At 32.5% G+C, this 21,628-nt stretch overlaps 1 protein-coding gene and 1 long non-coding RNA gene across 6 annotated transcripts in view; both read right to left on the reverse strand.

The window, feature by feature from the left end:
- LOC148630238 (prostaglandin E2 receptor EP4 subtype-like) overlaps positions 1-21,628 on the reverse strand; it is a 124,770-nt gene that overhangs the window by 6,657 nt on the left and 96,485 nt on the right. For 2 of the 5 annotated variants that reach the window (XR_015919159.1, XM_088563992.1), the window contains exons 1-2: positions 13,355-13,613; positions 11,729-12,677 (exon numbers count right to left, since the gene is read on the reverse strand). Coding sequence is in view for 4 of the 5 variants with exons in the window: in XM_088563992.1 (XP_088420118.1) it covers positions 11,729-12,601 (873 nt within the window). In the remaining variant the exon portion in view is untranslated. Of the gene's footprint in view, positions 1-11,728; positions 12,678-12,915; positions 13,042-13,354; positions 13,614-21,628 lie in introns of those variants that run through there. The other 3 variants (XM_088563966.1, XM_088563973.1, XM_088563982.1) reach the window with 3 other exon arrangements.
- Positions 340-6,341, reverse strand: LOC148630239 (uncharacterized). The gene is made up of 3 exons (XR_015919162.1): positions 5,825-6,341; positions 3,725-3,893; positions 340-2,642 (listed from the first exon to the last, which is right to left on the reverse strand). It is a non-coding gene; the product is annotated as an uncharacterized LOC148630239 (long non-coding RNA).

Consider the following 21,628-nt stretch of genomic DNA (forward strand, 5'->3'; position numbering starts at 1 on the left):
ACACTGTATATATAAAGGAAGTGTTCACAAGCTATTTGTACCATGTATACATGCAATACTATTATAATGACTGGAAAGGTAACTAAAAACCAAGAATCATTCGTAATCATAGGAAAGATTCTTGTTCGTAGTTGATAAATCACACATACAAACCAAAACAAAACAAACAAAAACAAACAAGCAAACAAAAAAACTGGTTGATGATTAATGAAAAGGGGAGCTTATGATGCTACAAACATATGTTCCATGTACTTGGGAAAGATAAAAGAATACTCCACATGCATACATGATCTTTTACTATTAAAAGAATCTATCCGTAGTGTTAATAATGAAGGCAAACGTTGTTAGTTTCTGAGATATATGACGTTTCTGGTCAGTTACAAAAGTATAAGGTATATAATTTATTATCTCTATAGTGTGTAACGGTATTTCTAGTAGAATATTACACGATAACAAATGTTTCATTTACTATTCAGAGTTAAGGTGCAGTTATAGTTTTGTCATGCACCAACTAAATAAAAAGCCATAAAATAAAGAGAACTTGTGATATTAATTTGATACTGTGCTTAGTCAAAATCTTCAACTCATTACAAGACCAAACAAAGAAAGAATTTTGTTTGCTTACTATCATATACCAAATTATGTAACCTGCAGAAATATGTACTTAACTAATAGAAAGACCTGGCTCAACACTTATCTTACATGAAAATCAAACACATCAAGACGTTTTAACAGAATGAATTCAAACAAAGACCTACATGCCAAAAATTTCATTTGCTTTTTTTTTTTATATAAACTTAGAATGTTTTATACAAATTTATATAGCTTCAGTTCATTAAGTTAAAATGAATGCAAGAATTAAGGTGTAGTTAGTGCAAAATAGAATACTAGCAGTTGATAGATAATGTAATTTGATAATTAAAAAACAGAACTAAATCAATACTTTGCACAACATATGGTTATACTCCTTAAGTGCTCTCGATTTTGATAAAAAAAAAAAATCAATTTATTTACATTGAGAACGTGACAATTGTTCACACACTGTTCCCTCCTCGTATAGAATACAGTTTCTACCAACTTATTTTTTCGGGTATCACTGATTAAAGTTCAGTCTTTCTTACAAAAAAATAATCGATTACCAATTTAATTATATTTAGAGACAAATAAATCATGATTACACAACCACATGTTGAATGTACTTTAGGGAGTTAGCAACGATATCAAACTATACTGCTAAAACAATCAAATAGGAGAAAATATGCCTGTCTACTAATGCACGCGGGTTGAAAAATGCAAGTTCAAGGACATCTACGGGTCTTCAAGGAACGACTAGGAAACCCTCACATCACAGGGCAGGATGCACCTAGCTTCAAAACAACATTATACACATGTACAGTGAAATAATTGCCCCTGTGTAATCCAGCAACACAAAAGTAAATTGAAAGTGAAAACAAAACAAGACATACAAAAGCCAGTAATTCCTGACTTTGGCGTGAGTGCTGAGGTAATGAGTCAAATAAGACCTCAAAGTAATCCAAAACATTCATGTAACCAAATTGTAAGCTAAATAAACCTATCAAAACTTAATCCTTTTAAAAATAACCATTTGTTTTAACGCAGTGTATATTTATACAGTCGGTTTATCAATATATATTTATGGATCTTCTTTTGTATTATTGCTTTTGGTATTCCTGGCTGTACACGTACGTTGATGCCCTCAAATTTCCTAATACTTAAATCAGCATTTCTTAAAAAAATATGAATTTAATTGAGAATCACTGACTATCAATATTCGATGAATTTTCAAAGTAAGATTGGACCTGCACCTTGAAATTTCGGTTTGGAGATGCATGAAGTAGAAATGAATCCTGCAGACTGGAGGAAGTTGAACAAAGGCCCAATCTCAAGGGGAAAATGAGAAAAAAATTTTTCCTTGCTTTTGCTCACTTTGCTATAGATTTTTTTGTAATAAATTAAAACTAAAATTTGCCCTTGCCATTGTTGTCCAGATTAGGCTATGATATATACAATAAATGATTACCTTTCTCTAGGAATTTTTCAGTTCAAACAAAGATAAAAACTCTTGTAAAAATTACTGTGTTGTTTAAAGATCATTAAACTAAAAACAACTTTGTAGCTCATAGATTTGAACAATTTAAGATTCCAATTAAGTTGGAAAGTCAATGGTATGTGTGAATACAGGGAATATGGTGTCTTAATCACACATGCACTTTGAGTATAAATCCATTTTTTTCTCTCCAAAACAAAAAAAGTTACTAGCGAACCCATACCTCATGAGTACCACTTTTTTATGATGAATCACTATTTGCTGAGTGTTTTATACCTGTCTGCCTTCAATAATGTATGTGCATTTCCTTCACTTTTTTTCTGCATGATTGTTTCACAAATATGTATAAGATTACAATTCAAGTAACTCTTATGTTTTGCAAACACATAAGTGCTAATATTTTTATAGTTTTTTATTAAGAGATGTTGACATATACATTTAGAGCTGCTTCATGCTACACAAACATGTACCAGACTTGAGAATTACAAACTTTGTTTCATGCTTAAATAGTGTCCCAGCACAGAAATGGTCTGTTTTACTTTTGCTTTCTTCTCACTTCATCTAGTGATAACCACTGAAAAGAAATCAAGGGAAAAAATCATAACAGTGTCTGATATATGCAAAAAGTTTCAATGTAAATTCATGAAAATATACATGTATTTTAACCATATGATATGGAGAAACCTCCTACTGTTGGGAAATATTGTTACATGTACATATAATTTCGTGCAAATCAGGCAAAAATAAAGGTGGGGTGGTTATAACAGTACCAGGTTTTTACCGGTTTTTAAACCACCAGGTCAATATTCCCACAGTGATCAATACCGGTTGATTGAAATTTGCAAACAATATTTCTGTCATTATTCATAGTTTTTGTCCTACATTAAAAATGTTAATATAGTATATATCTACTATATTTCAGTGTTCTAAGGTTTTATTCTTTTAATATCTCTATCAGCTGTATTAATTAAGAAAAAAATGTACAGTGTATTTCATAAGCACATCTTTATTTCAATAACTATTAATAATAGGTAACATACATGCAAGTAAGTGTAGCACAGGTTACTTTTCACCTGTCATTGTTAAAATAGCATCCCCTCATAAACAGATAGATCATAAGAAGTGGTTTGAAGTGATGAGTCAACAATTCATTTCATTTACCAGACAAAAACCTTCTAAATACAAAAAATGGAAAGCTACCTATGGATATTGCTTTAGGGATTCTTCCATGTATGATTTTAACTACCTGCTGATTTATAATGATGTTTCGACCCCCATTTCAAAATCTCTGGATCAATCCCTGAATGTTGATTTATCTATGAGCAATTAATGTCACGTTGTAAAGCAGAAAACAAATTAGATATATGTATTACTATATTACAAATATCATAATTACATGTATGAAATCTTTAATTGATACTGTGCTGCATATGCCAGTAACCATAGTTAGAGTACATGCACATGTATTTTCGTAGTTTTCAGTGTAAATTTCTTGTTCACAGACATACAAATACAAACTACAAATTTGGCTAAGAAATATGACTACGTTGTTCTACACTAGCAATAAAACAGTATATCTATCACCAGTTCTGAAAATTTTAAATACCTGTGTAAAACAAAGTATATGAAAAAATAATGTATACCTTCAACACTTACCTAGTACATTGTACATGTAAGAATGTCCATGAAAATCAGCTCTTAGAAAAGGTCTACTTTTGGTAGCCTTGATATCCAACACATTTTCAATGCACTTTCATGGCCACAGATTTTCTAACATAACTGTGTCTTTCTTGTGTCATGAAAATCTTGTTTCTCACTTTATAATCTGCATTCAAAATAAATGTATAAATTGTATATTTTGACAATGTACTAAAATAGAACCATATTGATAATTAGTTATGACTTACATGGATATAATACACATGTACATTGTATTACTATTTCTTTAAATTCCATACTGAATAGTACATGCCAAAATCTGTATCAAATGCGGTATCAACAGGAGACTCCTATATCAACTCAAGGGCCACTGGCCCGCGGGGTGATATAGGTCGAGTGTTGATACTGCATATCAAACAGATTTTTGCATGTCATGTTCATTCTTTCTTATATTTTATCTGTACAAAATGTACTTCAATTGTGTTCTGTGCAAGGTGTGATATGTGAGATGCAATATATATGTCTAGGGGTGTGATATATGGTATGCCATATAGGTCTATGGGTGTGATTTAGAGAATGCAATATAGGTCCATGGGTGTGATACATGTACACAGTATGTGATATAGGTCTAGGCGTGTGATATAAGGTATGCAATATATGTCAGTGGGTGTGATATATCATATGTTAATAAATATGAAATTTCATACTGGCCCTGTTATAGGTTTGAGGTCTGTCATACTGGTCAAGGCGGTCGTATTCGTCCCAAGGCATCGCCGAGGGCCAATACGGCTGTCGAGGCCAATATAATTGACCGAAACATATAACAGGGCCTATATGAAATTACATATTAATTGACAATTTTATTAACCAACTCAACTAGATGATTTGTAGAGCAGTTGTTTTCGTGTGTTATCAAGAACATGTAGGTTTATTTGCATTTATAAGTCTTAAATATCCTTTTTGTATAAAATGGAAGATTTTTTGTGTGTTTCTGCAGCTTTTAGTCCTGGTGATCAAAATTCATGAAATCAAATTCTAACTCAAAATGGCGGTGTCAAACGACAGGAAGTTATAATGCCGTATTGGTCCTGGTTTCATCCATAATAGCCCCGTATAGATGCCCGGTTTGAATTCATATCAGTTGGTCAGTTTTTGACATATTTTAACATATTTTGGGTAGTTGGTAAATAAACAGTACTTGAAATGGGTTTAGAGGTGTGATATAGGGTATGCTATATAGGTCTATGGGTGTGATTTAGAGAATCCGATGCAAGTCCTATACAGTATGCGATATAGGTCTAGGCGTGCGATATAAGGTATGCAATATATGTCTGCGGGTGTGATATATAGGGTACTTGAAATGGGTTTAAGGGTGTGATATACGGTATGCAATATTGGTCTAGGGGTGTGCGATAGAAGTCTCGGGGTGTGATATACAGAAGGCAATAAAGGTCTAGGGGTGTGCTATAGAATGTAATATAGATCAAGGGGTGTGATATAGAATTCAATATAGGTCTAGGGTGTGATATACAGTATGATATATGTCTAGGAGTGTGATATACGGTATGTGATACAGGTCTAGGGGTGTGATATAGGGTATGCGATAAAGGTCTATGGTCGGTGTGGAAATTTTAGGAACATGTACATGTACAAGTGTATGTGTATTGTCATGGCTCATGTGTCCACTCGCATCCCAAGGACATTACTTTATTTCACGGGATACCCATTCTTTTTGATAGTTCAAGATTACCTACAGAATGTGATGAATATGCCAAATGACTTCCTTTCATCTTTACCATTGAAACAGAGACACTGTTTATGTCTCTGCTTTGAAAACACAATAATTTGACAATTCTGTTTATTTTCTATTTTAAATACTTCGTTGTTTGCTACATGTATGTACATATGTGTTTATCATTGTATATTATTTATGTACATGTACATGTAGTAATTAACATACATGTACACAGTGCTTGCATTTTATGTACAGAAGTTAAATTCCTGGGATCAAATTAATCACGCATGAAATTTTCCAATAAAAGGAGGGATGCCAACCCCATGCACATCCCTGGATCCGCCACTGTAATCTATACTTACTACACAAAAAGGTTACATTGCAGCTCCGAAAATCTGTCATTAGAAGCTCCCAACATCTTCATTAAAAGGGTCAGATCGAGAGAAATAAATTGGCAAATCTCGATTGAGCTTTCCTCCCTGCGAATGTTTGGCTCAATTTGATAAAATAGTCCAGCTCTCTGCGTCAAAATTTAAATAGTAAATAACATATAACCATTGAAATCTTGCAGTTCTACACATATTAAATAGCCTTAATATCGTTGCACGCCCATGTCGTACGTAAAGTAAACATCACATATTTGACATGGAGAATGATCGGCGGCGGAGTGATATCTTAATGCAAACTTAGCAAGGAGAAATAACCCGCGGAGTGTTATTTTGGTAGTTGTATGTTGAAATGTCTACCTTGGTTACATAATTTAGTTGCCGACGATCTCTAAGTCAAGTTCAGTCTATAAATAGACTTCCTTGACAAAAAGTACTCAGAGGGAATAGCGTCTATAATGCTTAATGTTTAATAATTTACAAATAATTTTGGTTAAGACATACGATCTCCAATATCCTATGAGATGATTGTCCCGCATTTAACTTCTAAAGATGACCACAACCTCACATCAAAATACCACGTTTGGAACATACAGCCATCGGTAAAATCTCCAATGTAGGTACTTATCAATGTAGTAGATTGTTAAGATATTTCCGTGAAAGGATACCGCTTATCTTTAAGTTACTTGTACTCGGTAGTTGTAAACCACAAATGTCAGTGTACATATAAAACTTAATCAGGTTTATACAGGTGTAGCGATTAAGTACACAATTTAAGAATGAAATACAGTCAGGTGAATAATTTAATTTCAAGTCGCCAGAAAGTTTTAAAATAACAAATCTCGGAATAGAATGTTTTGTTGTTTCTTATTGCACAAACGAAATTAAAAAATAACAATGAAAAACAATTAGTGGACCAATTTATTAACACGCAGGGTGGCGAGTGTGAGCTCTAGGAGCTTATTCCAGGTTCCGTTGTAAGCAACCCCTCTTAAACGCGAAAAAAAGGAAGACAAGCAATCGTTTTTGTCTTTGAGGCAAGCATAAGTTGTTTTTGTTTTATCTTTCGTCGTTTTCTTGGAAAGAAAGGTAAAAATAGGAAAATAATCGTCTGAAAGTCGCCAAAAATACCGATTCATCAAAATAGAAAAAAAAGAAATCAGTCACACCGAAATCCGAAGACAAGGCCAAGACGTAAATACAGGAAACAGAGAGGATATACAAGTACAATATAGCAAAAAAGAACAAAATACAGTTACATATAAAAACTGAGAAAAAAAAAACACAAAAATAAAGCACTTCCAATAAGAACTCCCACAAAAAATAAGCATGTTCTGCTCCACCAGCCGTACCTGTCACTTTGGGTGCCCCGGATGAAAGGGTAAACATTCCTGCTTCACAATCAGTACCCGTCATATTGGGTGCCCCGGAAGGGTAAGCATGTTCTGTGCCACCAGCAGTACCCGTCAAATGGGTGTCCAGGAAGGGTAAGCATGTTCTGCTTTACCAGCAGTACTTGTCACATTACAAGTGAGTAAACAATTTGATGACACGGCGATATGTGAAATCTAAAAATGATGTCATGTTTCATCTATGAGATAGAAACTTCATATCGGTCAATCCAATTGTGATGACGACCATAAAACCATAAAACGTCGTTAGTGATGAAAAAAAAAGAAAATCCTACATCTTCAACATCTGTACAGATTCATGAAGGAAATGGAAATAAAACGCAAAAAATTACGATGTATACTACAAGTATATACTGCTCAGTACCCGTCAATGTCAGATGTAAACTACAAGTATACTACTCAGTACCCATCAATGTCAGATGTAAACTATATAAGTATATACTACTCAGTACCTGTCAATGTCAGATGTAAACTATACAAGTATATACTACTCAGTACCCGTCAATGTCAGATGTAAACTACAAGTACTCAGTACCCGTCAATGTCAGATATAAACTACAAGTATATACTACTCAGTACCCCTAAATGTCAGATGTCAACTACAAGTATATACTACACAGTACCCGTCAATGTCAGATGTTAACTACAAGTATATACTACACAGTACCCATCAGTCAGATGTCAACTAGAAGTATATACTACTCAGTACCCGTCAATGTCAAGAGCTGTTTCTTTTCATTGAAATTAAAATCTACCTTACAAATCTTTGATTTATGGTAAAACAAGGATCTTACTTCAGGTCGCTAGAATACCTGTTTCCAAAATAAGCACTAATATGTTCGATTAAGTTTTAAATGCATGTCAAATTTTCTAACTTAAATGAACATTAAAAACGGATCAAAACTATTTGTTATTTTAAGTAGTTAACAATAGATATAAGCTTTATTAAATTTAGCTTCAGACAGTCTTTCTACATGGTGTACATAGATTGATCATTAATCAGGTTTCCACAATGAAATACATGCACGTAGTATATCTAAATACTATAAAGTTTATTTAGTCTGACAATTTCTTTACTTTTTTACAATGTTTTCTCTTAAAATTCAACTAAAAATTATTGCTAACTCAACGATTGCCCGTTATCACAAACTGAAACAGTACTGTCTTGTTACATCGACCACAGAACTAATTGATAGATGAAAAAAGATAAATGCACCTAAAACCAATCACCTCTTACATGCAGGTAAAACATCTGATTGTTTGTCACTGCACGATTTTGGAATTCTTAAATTGACTCATGCTGAGTAAATAATAACGCATTTCATATAGAAATCAAGGAAGGTTTAATGGAACAGCACCAGTGCAGGAGTGCAGTGTTAAAATTGATAGTTAAAGTAAAACTGATTGAGGGTATTTATATTTGTTAAAATTAAAATAAGATTTTACATCAAAATTGTATGAAAATTGTGTTCTATTAGACGCTGTGAATGACGCCTATCGAGTGATTCCTGAGATAAACAGTTCACCTACTAAGGAGTATCAAGTTAATGTACAAGGGTTTTAGGAACGCGTCATTAGACCAGCATCACATTAATGTATGGTGTATTGAGGCGACTGAAAACCAACAAACAATTAATGGTAATTATATTAATGAGTACAGAATAAGAGTACTGATTGGGGAAACAAGTAAAAAAAAACACCATCTGGCAAATTTATAGAAATACGACAAGTTAATGGGAACGTTCTCATATGATATTAGATCTTGTTTTTTCACCATTTTTTCTAGATACTGTTTTTCACAATGGCGTCACAGCATAAAAAAAACCAAAGGTTTAACTTCAAGTTGATACATTAACATTGTTATGAAGGTATCAGATTTATGTACGGTATGATATTTGTGTTAGAATTTTAGTGATAATCTAAAAAAAAAAAACACGGATGTGAAACATTACGCGGCCAAATCTTATTAAAAACACAACTTTTTTGCAGCCGTGCAGTTGGTTCCCGGTACATTTAACTTAGAAAAACATTACACATTATTCTATGGTCCAGAAATAAAAGTAAATTTTGTGCTAGAAAACCTCAAAATGGTCTGATTTCTCGTGTGATTTCGCCGCAGATAGAACTTCAATTGATTGAGTCTCCTTTATTTTTCACAAGAATCCACCCTTTATAATGTTTTCAAAGTGATTGTGCAGATATTTATTAGAAACGAACAAACTGTCGCATCAAAAAGTAACAAAATTACAAAAATTTAAGCTGAAATCATACGTGACTTTTGCCGAGTCCTTGGTGTTACCCAAAGCATTTAAGTACCTGTAAGAGTTATTTATCTTTCCATATCTCTTCTTTAAAATAGTATCCCTTAAACACCACATCCCTTGAAGCCATATCGCTACTGAAAGCAGACGCCAAACCATTGTTTTCCAAAATATTAATGCCAATGTATCAATTATTCCGTAATTATTTTTAAGGTCCATTTGGTTACCAGTAAAAGGGTAACAAATAATTAAAGCAAGTCCTCAAAAAGTTTTCCTAGAAATATATGTTTGAAGCCATTGAAGATAATATTTTATTTTAGAGCTGATTGTATTTATTTTTCTAAATGATGTATAATTTGGGCAAATATGCTCTTGGTGTTACTGTCCATTTTGTTACCATTATAAAAAGTAACACAAAGGAAATATTTGGTTAACTAAAGGTTTTTTATATGGTATATATTTATATAATGTGAAAATAATGTTTTCTTTTATTAAAGAAAAGCTAATGACATGTTGTTAGTAAAATATAACAGTTTATAACAATTTGTATTGTTCTATATAAGAATTCTTTGTAAACGGCAACACTAAGGAAAGCAACAGTAACAATCTGGACATATTGATATAAAAACAAATGAAATTCAAACTGCAAATCTTTATATTTATCAAAATCCAAATACTTATGCATATATAAGCAAGATAGTCGAGAGTGCTTACAGAAAGGCATGGACTTGACTTTTAGAAAAATGGTAACACCAAGGACATTTCTGGAGTAACACTAAGGAAAATCAGTGATTAAATATTATGGCTACGGTTAATTATTTTACACTAGACAAAAACTCAAGTTGTCAGAAATCTGTTTTTTTAAAGAAATTTTCAATATCTTCGAAATATTCACTACTTGCTGCAAAAATATCATTGGTGTTACCATATATGTCCTTTTTGTTACGTTTTGTCATTGGTGTTACTGTTCCCTTTTTCCATTTTTTAAAATACTTTATTTACAATTCATCCAACTTCAGTTGTCCTAAGTATTACCCAATACAACATTTACTTGATAGGATAAGAAAAAAAGATAATAAATCAGACAAATTAAATTTATTTGAAACAAATAACAACCATTTCCGCATTGATCGTGTGAATTACTTCAACTTATATAAAAAAGGATGCATTGAAAAACAGCAACATTAGTTTTTATCACGTAATTTTGATAATTGTTCCTCTAATTTGGCATTACACAGAAAATAAATTTACTCATGTGAAAATAACAGGGTTTTTCCAAATAGTAACACCAAGGACTCTTGACGACAGCTAGTGTATGTTCATGACTTATTTTTTCAAAATATCATTGTTCTGGTTAGTGTTATTTTGCAGTTTAGTGTTCAAGAAATGTTGGAGTTTTGAATAAATTTAAAAATGTGTCTGACAGTCTCTTTTCATTTTCATAAATTTTCTTTATGGAATTTGGACATTTTTTGAATATGACCCATAATTATTTTTAAAACTATATTCATTATGTTTATAAAATATTCATTGGCCATCTAGCAGATCAATAGGGAATGTTAAATAGTGTAGATTTATCTTGTATACTAAATGTTTCAAAGAAACTTGTAGCAAATCAACCATTATTTGGCATGTTAAGTGCTATTATTTATTAGTCCTCGTGTCTAATGTTTAAAACAAGTCGTGCTTGACAAAGAATAAGACTTTTAACTGACAACTATTAAAGTTTTATCAAGCCATAGTTTACAACTACAAAAGTAAAAAATTATATATGTCAGAATGCAACCTTACATTTGTATCTATCTTAACGAGATTCAAGATTTATTTATTCACTCTGACAGTATAAACTGTTACAAGAGGCAAATGCATATAACATATATTACGATGTCATAACAATGTCATGCACACTGAGTTTTAAACATATAGAGGCTCCATTGAATGGAACTATCAGTAAGTTAGCAAAATATCTTGCTAAGCAGTAATTAGCTGGAAAGTTATTTTAAAATGATTTTATGTCTATGTTTAAATAAATCTCTAACAGCAGAATAGAAACTAAACGTTTATGGTACATTTGGTCGTGCAATAAGTTTCAGACACTGAAATTTCTAACGTTGTTTTTTCGCCGTAGAAATGCATAAAAAGAAGACTATGGAACTATGAATTGATGCTATTTCTGGAAAGGTTAATAAACCGGACATGTAACTTACCATTAACGGCATATAACAGGTACTGAATACTATCGTTATCCCTATTAACTGAACTAACATTTGACATTCTGTAAAACGTTTGGAATAACTGCTTGATTTTCGTCTGGTTCCCGACAGTACACTTTGTCGACGACGACTCTTGAGCAAAGTACAAATCACAGTTAAATTACAACAAGCTGTCACAAATATTATTACAGTAGCTAATATGGCAAATAAATAATTAAATGCTTTGTCAGTGGGATCTGTTGTATAATAATCAAAGAAGCACCAAGTGTGGGGGTACTGTAAGACAATCTGACCAAACCCCATAAACGGAAGAGAGGCCATGAAGGCTGCCAACATCCAACAGAATATCAATATCATTGTAGCATGTTTTGTTGAAGATTTAGCATTGTAGATAAGTGGATGTTTTATACAGAAAACTCTTTCTATAGACATACTACACACAATTAGCATAGTTGCATATCCTGCTAAAACCATCACATATCCAAAATAGTTACACATGGCTTGTCCACCTATCCATTTAAAATTATTAACATAAACTGCTATCACCACAGGCGATGTTAGTGTGGTCCCTAGTAAGTCTGTCACACAGAGTCCGGCCACAAGACGGTAGAAAATTGTTCTTTTTTGTTCCGGTCCTGAACGAATCAAAACACATAAAGCCAAGATGTTACCTAAAACTCCTGTACCAAACATAATACCTGAGTTCATCACAGTATTACTTTTCTTTGAAACTAATGAAGTCTCATTAACGTCTGTGATATTAGGAAGATAGTCTGATATTCGAGGTGTCCCGGCGGTGTTTCCCATGGCGGCGTAGAATACAGAAGAATGATTGTGACTGGTACCTGCCGCAGTGGTATATGACATTCTGAATCAATCTGCTGGTATTTATACTAATCTCCGTGGAATCGCCACAACACGGGCAGTCTCTGACGCTGTTCATCTGTAATCATAATTAGATATAGTATATTGAACTCTAAATTACAGCTAACTCATTGCTTCGTAATTAGTCTCAATCCGTTAGGACTAACATCTCTTCCGGAAAACAAATCATCAAAACAGACAGATGTCGGAAACACAGTAACTACACATGGACAGTTTAAATTCAATAAAAACAAGAAAAGATTAATTGCACAATGTGACGTAAGAGAAAGTTATACAAACTTTGACAAAATCGTTACCTTTGATTAGGTCACATCATCCTCAACTTTATTTAATACAGGTACTTATATAACACCGACGACACAAGTAGTTCTCGACCAAGTGTTAAATGGTGCATATAACAGATATAAATATTTGTTAAAAATACTTTTATTTTGACATGGTTGGCTAAGCGTAACATTGAAAACAATCACGGAAATGACTTTAAGATGTGGTTACAAGGCAACACATTAAAACATGTATGGCTTCCTAATTCACGTGTGGTTCGCACAAAAAAAAAAAAAAAAAAAAATTGGTATGACTGTCGATACTTAAAGACTGAGAAGAAGACTATAACGATTTGATTGTATACTGAGAAGTCTGTAACTAAGTGGCTTTCTGGTTATAATCCAATTTTATAATTGAGTGCAGAGCAGAGCAGAGTTTCCAAAGAAAATACGTGACCACAAATTAACTTACCGGAATGTTTGCACCACAAAATCCTACATAGACGGACGAATTTAGTAGTATTTCAAAATCCTTTTAAATTTAGAACGAAATAATCAATCATTTAAAATTCGTGTGAACTCTATATTGCATAACATTTAGTTATTGATTATAATACAGTAGTATATTTAACACATTCAAACGAATTAATCTTTTATACTATCATCAGAACGGGAAATCTGTCGCATAAACTGTTATTTTTACGTGTATTGAATCCGATCTACGTGCTATTTACTATTTCTTTATTACATGATTGTCGCGTCCTTAAATTTGATTCACGAAGAAAACAATAGACTTGTCAATAGCGTCATCTGGACAAAACATTAATATGTCACGTGATATAGGAATATAAACTGAATTATACGAATAAGAATGAAGAGACGATATCGAGTGTAATTCAGATAAATCATACACTGAACATAAACAGTTTTGAACTTACAATAAAAAAAAAACAGATCGGCCAAGCAAAATAACGAAAACGAAAAGGGCAATTAGCTTTAAGACGTTTGAGATTATACCAGTTGAACATTGCAGACAAATACAAAAACGTACTTAAGATGAGATATATGCATGCCATGTAATTTAATTCATGAAAGCATCTTAGCTGTTAACAATGCATGGTTGAAAGAATATCCAATCACCTTAGATTTGCCGGTAATTAGCCTATACACATTAGTCATTTACTTAGTCAATACACATCCCACGGTAGATATAGGAATCCATTATTTTCATACGATGATTTATTAACAATAATTATTCAATAATATTTCTATTAGCTCATATTGTCAACCAACTGTCCCATAGGAATAGATTATATCAGTGTTGTCCGATATAGCCGCCATGTACATGTATGACCTGTAGATCTCAGCTGTTAGGTCTATTCCATTCGTTCTTATCGTCATGTATGACCTAAATATGTCGGCTGTAATGTCGATTCCGCTCGCACATATCGTCATGTATGAACCGTAAATCTCAGTTGTAAGGTCGGTTTCGTTTGTTCATATCGTCATACATATGACCCGTTAATAAGGAATGCAAGTCTCGTCACGTGACTCCGTGGTTTCATGAGAATGGGTCCTCGTCTACCATTCAAATGCATTGAGATTCGTTATTAACATAGCACTGAGTTCAATATAAAAAGCAAACTATCTTTCTGTGTAAAAATACTGTTAAAAAATGACAAATATCTAGCTAGTTATACAGGATAAAAATGTTAAGAAAGGTATAAAAATAGAAGATTTTGCAAATGTGATGCAGCGCTTCGATTTCCCGGAAGTAAACAATAAAATGCAGATCGGTCTTCGGATTTCAATACGTTCTACATCGAAAATTCCGGAGACAAACTGAAACTAGAACGAGACTTACAAATCCTATCTCGGCTGTAAAGACAATTCCGTTCGTTCATATCGTCATATATAACCTAAATTTCTCGGATGTTAGATCGACTCCGTTCGTTCATATCGTCATGCATAATTTGTAATTTTCGGCTGTAAAATATAACCCTTAGTGTCCAGTCGGTAAATGTTTGGATGTCGGTTGTTTTCATTACGAATACATCTTGGATGCCGTTAACCACGCATTGAATGATGTTGCCTATTTTGAAACGTAGAATATTTGCACACACACATTTGAACTTATATCAACCGCTGAGGCCCGTATATAGGCTAAAAACCACTAATTCCACTTCCCATAGGCTTCTATGCTAATTTCACAATATTCAATGGCTTCTCTGGACTTTACCTTAACTTTAACCTGCAGATGACTATATATCAGCATGATTCTAGATATGTCAGCTCACAATCCTCAGAATGGCATGTGGGGTTAGCAGACTTGCAGTGCAGTACTGGTCACCGGAAGTGAAGGGTCTATAAATAGCATGGGAAATCCCAGTGTTTTCACAAGATAGGGGTATATTTAAAAATCATTATGGAGATTAGGCTTCACATCACAAGAAGCAAAATGCACCTATAAAATGTACAGAAATGTTTTTCCTTTCAGAAACTCTTTAAATTTTTAAAATAAGATGAGAACTTTTTTCACAGCACTAAGAGGAACAGGGGTAATTTCTGCGTAGGACTATTTTTGCGTACGTTCCAAATGCTCATTGGTTGAATTGGTGGTCTGTAACCTAAAGTGTCACTTTTTGTCTTAGAAAAAATAAATAACTATACAGGTATCTTCCTACACACATACTGAATGCATTTGCAAAGTTTCAGTGAAATGTGACAAGCACTTTTTTAAATATTTGATTTTTAAATATAGGGTAACCAAGTTGTGCGAGCAAAAAAGTGAAAATATTCTACCATACTGAAATGCATTAAATATTTGCAAAGAACTTTTTCTGACTTTTCAAATAAAAAATATCAATCACAACTTGTTTTTTAACAATATTAATGAAGAAATAGTTTTAAAAGTAATCATTTTCTGAGAAATTGGTCTATTTTTAAAAATTTATTTCTGACATGCCTCCCCCTTTTTCTTGATCACATGTCAAAAATCCTAAATCTTTAAATTTTCACAAAAGGTGATATATTTGGCATTAAATTTGTAAATACAGTGTTTTCACATTAAAACATGACCAGTAAAGGGCACCTAAAGCAAAAAAAGGGCTCAATAATGGATTTTCCATGTTGCCATAGGGGAATGCTTATATGGCCTTAACCGCAGTAATGAAAGTGAGTTTTTCCTCATTTCTAACCTAATTTTTGCTCAAATCTACACAAAACTTGATTTCAAGTGCTTATTACTACCATATTTAGGTAAATATAGCCCTCAAAGTTTAATATTTGATATTTTTACTAAATTTTCTACACTTTTTACAAGATAGGACATAAAAATCAGCCAAAAAGACCAATTTTCCATAATTTGGACCTATAACTTAAAAAAATGCATATTTTGAAGGATTTTTGTAGTGTATTCCTCTCATGGCAAAGTTAACAAGATCTTCAAGTAGTTTAAAGCTATTTCAAGAAACTTTTCATTTTGCCATGGCTTCATCTTAAGGCTAAAAACCACTAATTCCACTTCCCATAGGCTTCTATGCTAATTTCACAATATTCAATGGCTTCTCTGGACTTTACCTTAACTTTAACCTGCAGATGACTATATATCAGCATGATTCTAGATATGTCAGCTCACAATCCTCAGAATGGCATGTGGGGTTAGCAGACTTGCAGTGCAGTACTGGTCACCGGAAGTGAAGGGTCTATAAATAGCATGGGAAATCCCAGTGTTTTCACAAGATAGGGGTATATTTAAAAATCATTATGGAGATTAGGCTTCACATCACAAGAAGCAAAATGCACCTATAAAATGTACAGAAATGTTTTTCCTTTCAGAAACTCTTTAAATTTTTAAAATAAGATGAGAACTTTTTTCACAGCACTAAGAGGAACAGGGGTAATTTCTGCGTAGGACTATTTTTGCGTACGTTCCAAATGCTCATTGGTTGAATTGGTGGTCTGTAACCTAAAGTGTCACTTTTTGTCTTAGAAAAAATAAATAACTATACAGGTATCTTCCTACACACATACTGAATGCATTTGCAAAGTTTCAGTGAAATGTGACAAGCACTTTTTTAAATATTTGATTTTTAAATATAGGGTAACCAAGTTGTGCGAGCAAAAAAGTGAAAATATTCTACCATACTGAAATGCATTAAATATTTGCAAAGAACTTTTTCTGACTTTTCAAATAAAAAATATCAATCACAACTTGTTTTTTAACAATATTAATGAAGAAATAGTTTTAAAAGTAATCATTTTCTGAGAAATTGGTCTATTTTTAAAAATTTATTTCTGACATGCCTCCCCCTTTTTCTTGATCACATGTCAAAAATCCTAAATCTTTAAATTTTCACAAAAGGTGATATATTTGGCATTAAATTTGTAAATACAGTGTTTTCACATTAAAACATGACCAGTAAAGGGCACCTAAAGCAAAAAAAGGGCTCAATAATGGATTTTCCATGTTGCCATAGGGGAATGCTTATATGGCCTTAACCGCAGTAATGAAAGTGAGTTTTTCCTCATTTCTAACCTAATTTTTGCTCAAATCTACACAAAACTTGATTTCAAGTGCTTATTACTACCATATTTAGGTAAATATAGCCCTCAAAGTTTAATATTTGATATTTTTACTAAATTTTCTACACTTTTTACAAGATAGGACATAAAAATCAGCCAAAAAGACCAATTTTCCATAATTTGGACCTATAACTTAAAAAAATGCATATTTTGAAGGATTTTTGTAGTGTATTCCTCTCATGGCAAAGTTAACAAGATCTTCAAGTAGTTTAAAGCTATTTCAAGAAACTTTTCATTTTGCCATGGCTTCATCTTAAGGCTAAAAACCACTAATTCCACTTCCCATAGGCTTCTATGCTAATTTCACAATATTCAATGGCTTCTCTGGACTTTACCTTAACTTTAACCTGCAGATGACTATATATCAGCATGATTCTAGATATGTCAGCTCACAATCCTCAGAATGGCATGTGGGGTTAGCAGACTTGCAGTGCAGTACTGGTCACCGGAAGTGAAGGGTCTATAAATAGCATGGGAAATCCCAGTGTTTTCACAAGATAGGGGTATATTTAAAAATCATTATGGAGATTAGGCTTCACATCACAAGAAGCAAAATGCACCTATAAAATGTACAGAAATGTTTTTCCTTTCAGAAACTCTTTAAATTTTTAAAATAAGATGAGAACTTTTTTCACAGCACTAAGAGGAACAGGGGTAATTTCTGCGTAGGACTATTTTTGCGTACGTTCCAAATGCTCATTGGTTGAATTGGTGGTCTGTAACCTAAAGTGTCACTTTTTGTCTTAGAAAAAATAAATAACTATACAGGTATCTTCCTACACACATACTGAATGCATTTGCAAAGTTTCAGTGAAATGTGACAAGCACTTTTTTAAATATTTGATTTTTAAATATAGGGTAACCAAGTTGTGCGAGCAAAAAAGTGAAAATATTCTACCATACTGAAATGCATTAAATATTTGCAAAGAACTTTTTCTGACTTTTCAAATAAAAAATATCAATCACAACTTGTTTTTTAACAATATTAATGAAGAAATAGTTTTAAAAGTAATCATTTTCTGAGAAATTGGTCTATTTTTAAAAATTTATTTCTGACATGCCTCCCCCTTTTTCTTGATCACATGTCAAAAATCCTAAATCTTTAAATTTTCACAAAAGGTGATATATTTGGCATTAAATTTGTAAATACAGTGTTTTCACATTAAAACATGACCAGTAAAGGGCACCTAAAGCAAAAAAAGGGCTCAATAATGGATTTTCCATGTTGCCATAGGGGAATGCTTATATGGCCTTAACCGCAGTAATGAAAGTGAGTTTTTCCTCATTTCTAACCTAATTTTTGCTCAAATCTACACAAAACTTGATTTCAAGTGCTTATTACTACCATATTTAGGTAAATATAGCCCTCAAAGTTTAATATTTGATATTTTTACTAAATTTTCTACACTTTTTACAAGATAGGACATAAAAATCAGCCAAAAAGACCAATTTTCCATAATTTGGACCTATAACTTAAAAAAATGCATATTTTGAAGGATTTTTGTAGTGTATTCCTCTCATGGCAAAGTTAACAAGATCTTCAAGTAGTTTAAAGCTATTTCAAGAAACTTTTCATTTTGCCATGGCTTCATCTTAAGGCTAAAAACCACTAATTCCACTTCCCATAGGCTTCTATGCTAATTTCACAATATTCAATGGCTTCTCTGGACTTTACCTTAACTTTAACCTGCAGATGACTATATATCAGCATGATTCTAGATATGTCAGCTCACAATCCTCAGAATGGCATGTGGGGTTAGCAGACTTGCAGTGCAGTACTGGTCACCGGAAGTGAAGGGTCTATAAATAGCATGGGAAATCCCAGTGTTTTCACAAGATAGGGGTATATTTAAAAATCATTATGGAGATTAGGCTTCACATCACAAGAAGCAAAATGCACCTATAAAATGTACAGAAATGTTTTTCCTTTCAGAAACTCTTTAAATTTTTAAAATAAGATGAGAACTTTTTTCACAGCACTAAGAGGAACAGGGGTAATTTCTGCGTAGGACTATTTTTGCGTACGTTCCAAATGCTCATTGGTTGAATTGGTGGTCTGTAACCTAAAGTGTCACTTTTTGTCTTAGAAAAAATAAATAACTATACAGGTATCTTCCTACACACATACTGAATGCATTTGCAAAGTTTCAGTGAAATGTGACAAGCACTTTTTTAAATATTTGATTTTTAAATATAGGGTAACCAAGTTGTGCGAGCAAAAAAGTGAAAATATTCTACCATACTGAAATGCATTAAATATTTGCAAAGAACTTTTTCTGACTTTTCAAATAAAAAATATCAATCACAACTTGTTTTTTAACAATATTAATGAAGAAATAGTTTTAAAAGTAATCATTTTCTGAGAAATTGGTCTATTTTTAAAAATTTATTTCTGACATGCCTCCCCCTTTTTCTTGATCACATGTCAAAAATCCTAAATCTTTAAATTTTCACAAAAGGTGATATATTTGGCATTAAATTTGTAAATACAGTGTTTTCACATTAAAACATGACCAGTAAAGGGCACCTAAAGCAAAAAAAGGGCTCAATAATGGATTTTCCATGTTGCCATAGGGGAATGCTTATATGGCCTTAACCGCAGTAATGAAAGTGAGTTTTTCCTCATTTCTAACCTAATTTTTGCTCAAATCTACACAAAACTTGATTTCAAGTGCTTATTACTACCATATTTAGGTAAATATAGCCCTCAAAGTTTAATATTTGATATTTTTACTAAATTTTCTACACTTTTTACAAGATAGGACATAAAAATCAGCCAAAAAGACCAATTTTCCATAATTTGGACCTATAACTTAAAAAAATGCATATTTTGAAGGATTTTTGTAGTGTATTCCTCTCATGGCAAAGTTAACAAGATCTTCAAGTAGTTTAAAGCTATTTCAAGAAACTTTTCATTTTGCCATGGCTTCATCTTAAGGCTAAAAACCACTAATTCCACTTCCCATAGGCTTCTATGCTAATTTCACAATATTCAATGGCTTCTCTGGACTTTACCTTAACTTTAACCTGCAGATGACTATATATCAGCATGATTCTAGATATGTCAGCTCACAATCCTCAGAATGGCATGTGGGGTTACCAGACTTGCAGTGCAGTACTGGTCACCGGAAGTGAAGGGTCTATAAATAGCATGGGAAATCCCAGTGTTTTCACAAGATAGGGGTATATTTAAAAATCATTATGGAGATTAGGCTTCACATCACAAGAAGCAAAATGCACCTATAAAATGTACAGAAATGTTTTTCCTTTCAGAAACTCTTTAAATTTTTAAAATAAGATGAGAACTTTTTTCACAGCACTAAGAGGAACAGGGGTAATTTCTGCGTAGGACTATTTTTGCGTACGTTCCAAATGCTCATTGGTTGAATTGGTGGTCTGTAACCTAAAGTGTCACTTTTTGTCTTAGAAAAAATAAATAACTATACAGGTATCTTCCTACACACATACTGAATGCATTTGCAAAGTTTCAGTGAAATGTGACAAGCACTTTTTTAAATATTTGATTTTTAAATATAGGGTAACCAAGTTGTGCGAGCAAAAAAGTGAAAATATTCTACCATACTGAAATGCATTAAATATTTGCAAAGAACTTTTTCTGACTTTTCAAATAAAAAATATCAATCACAACTTGTTTTTTAACAATATTAATGAAGAAATAGTTTTAAAAGTAATCATTTTCTGAGAAATTGGTCTATTTTTAAAAATTTATTTCTGACATGCCTCCCCCTTTTTCTTGATCACATGTCAAAAATCCTAAATCTTTAAATTTTCACAAAAGGTGATATATTTGGCATTAAATTTGTAAATACAGTGTTTTCACATTAAAACATGACCAGTAAAGGGCACCTAAAGCAAAAAAAGGGCTCAATAATGGATTTTCCATGTTGCCATAGGGGAATGCTTATATGGCCTTAACCGCAGTAATGAAAGTGAGTTTTTCCTCATTTCTAACCTAATTTTTGCTCAAATCTACACAAAACTTGATTTCAAGTGCTTATTACTACCATATTTAGGTAAATATAGCCCTCAAAGTTTAATATTTGATATTTTTACTAAATTTTCTACACTTTTTACAAGATAGGACATAAAAATCAGCCAAAAAGACCAATTTTCCATAATTTGGACCTATAACTTAAAAAAA

Source organism: Perna viridis, chromosome 1, assembly GCF_037379345.1.
Source record: "Perna viridis isolate PV_CMFRI_1.1 ecotype Kerala chromosome 1, ASM3737934v1, whole genome shotgun sequence".
NCBI lineage: Eukaryota > Metazoa > Mollusca > Bivalvia > Mytilida > Mytilidae > Perna > Perna viridis.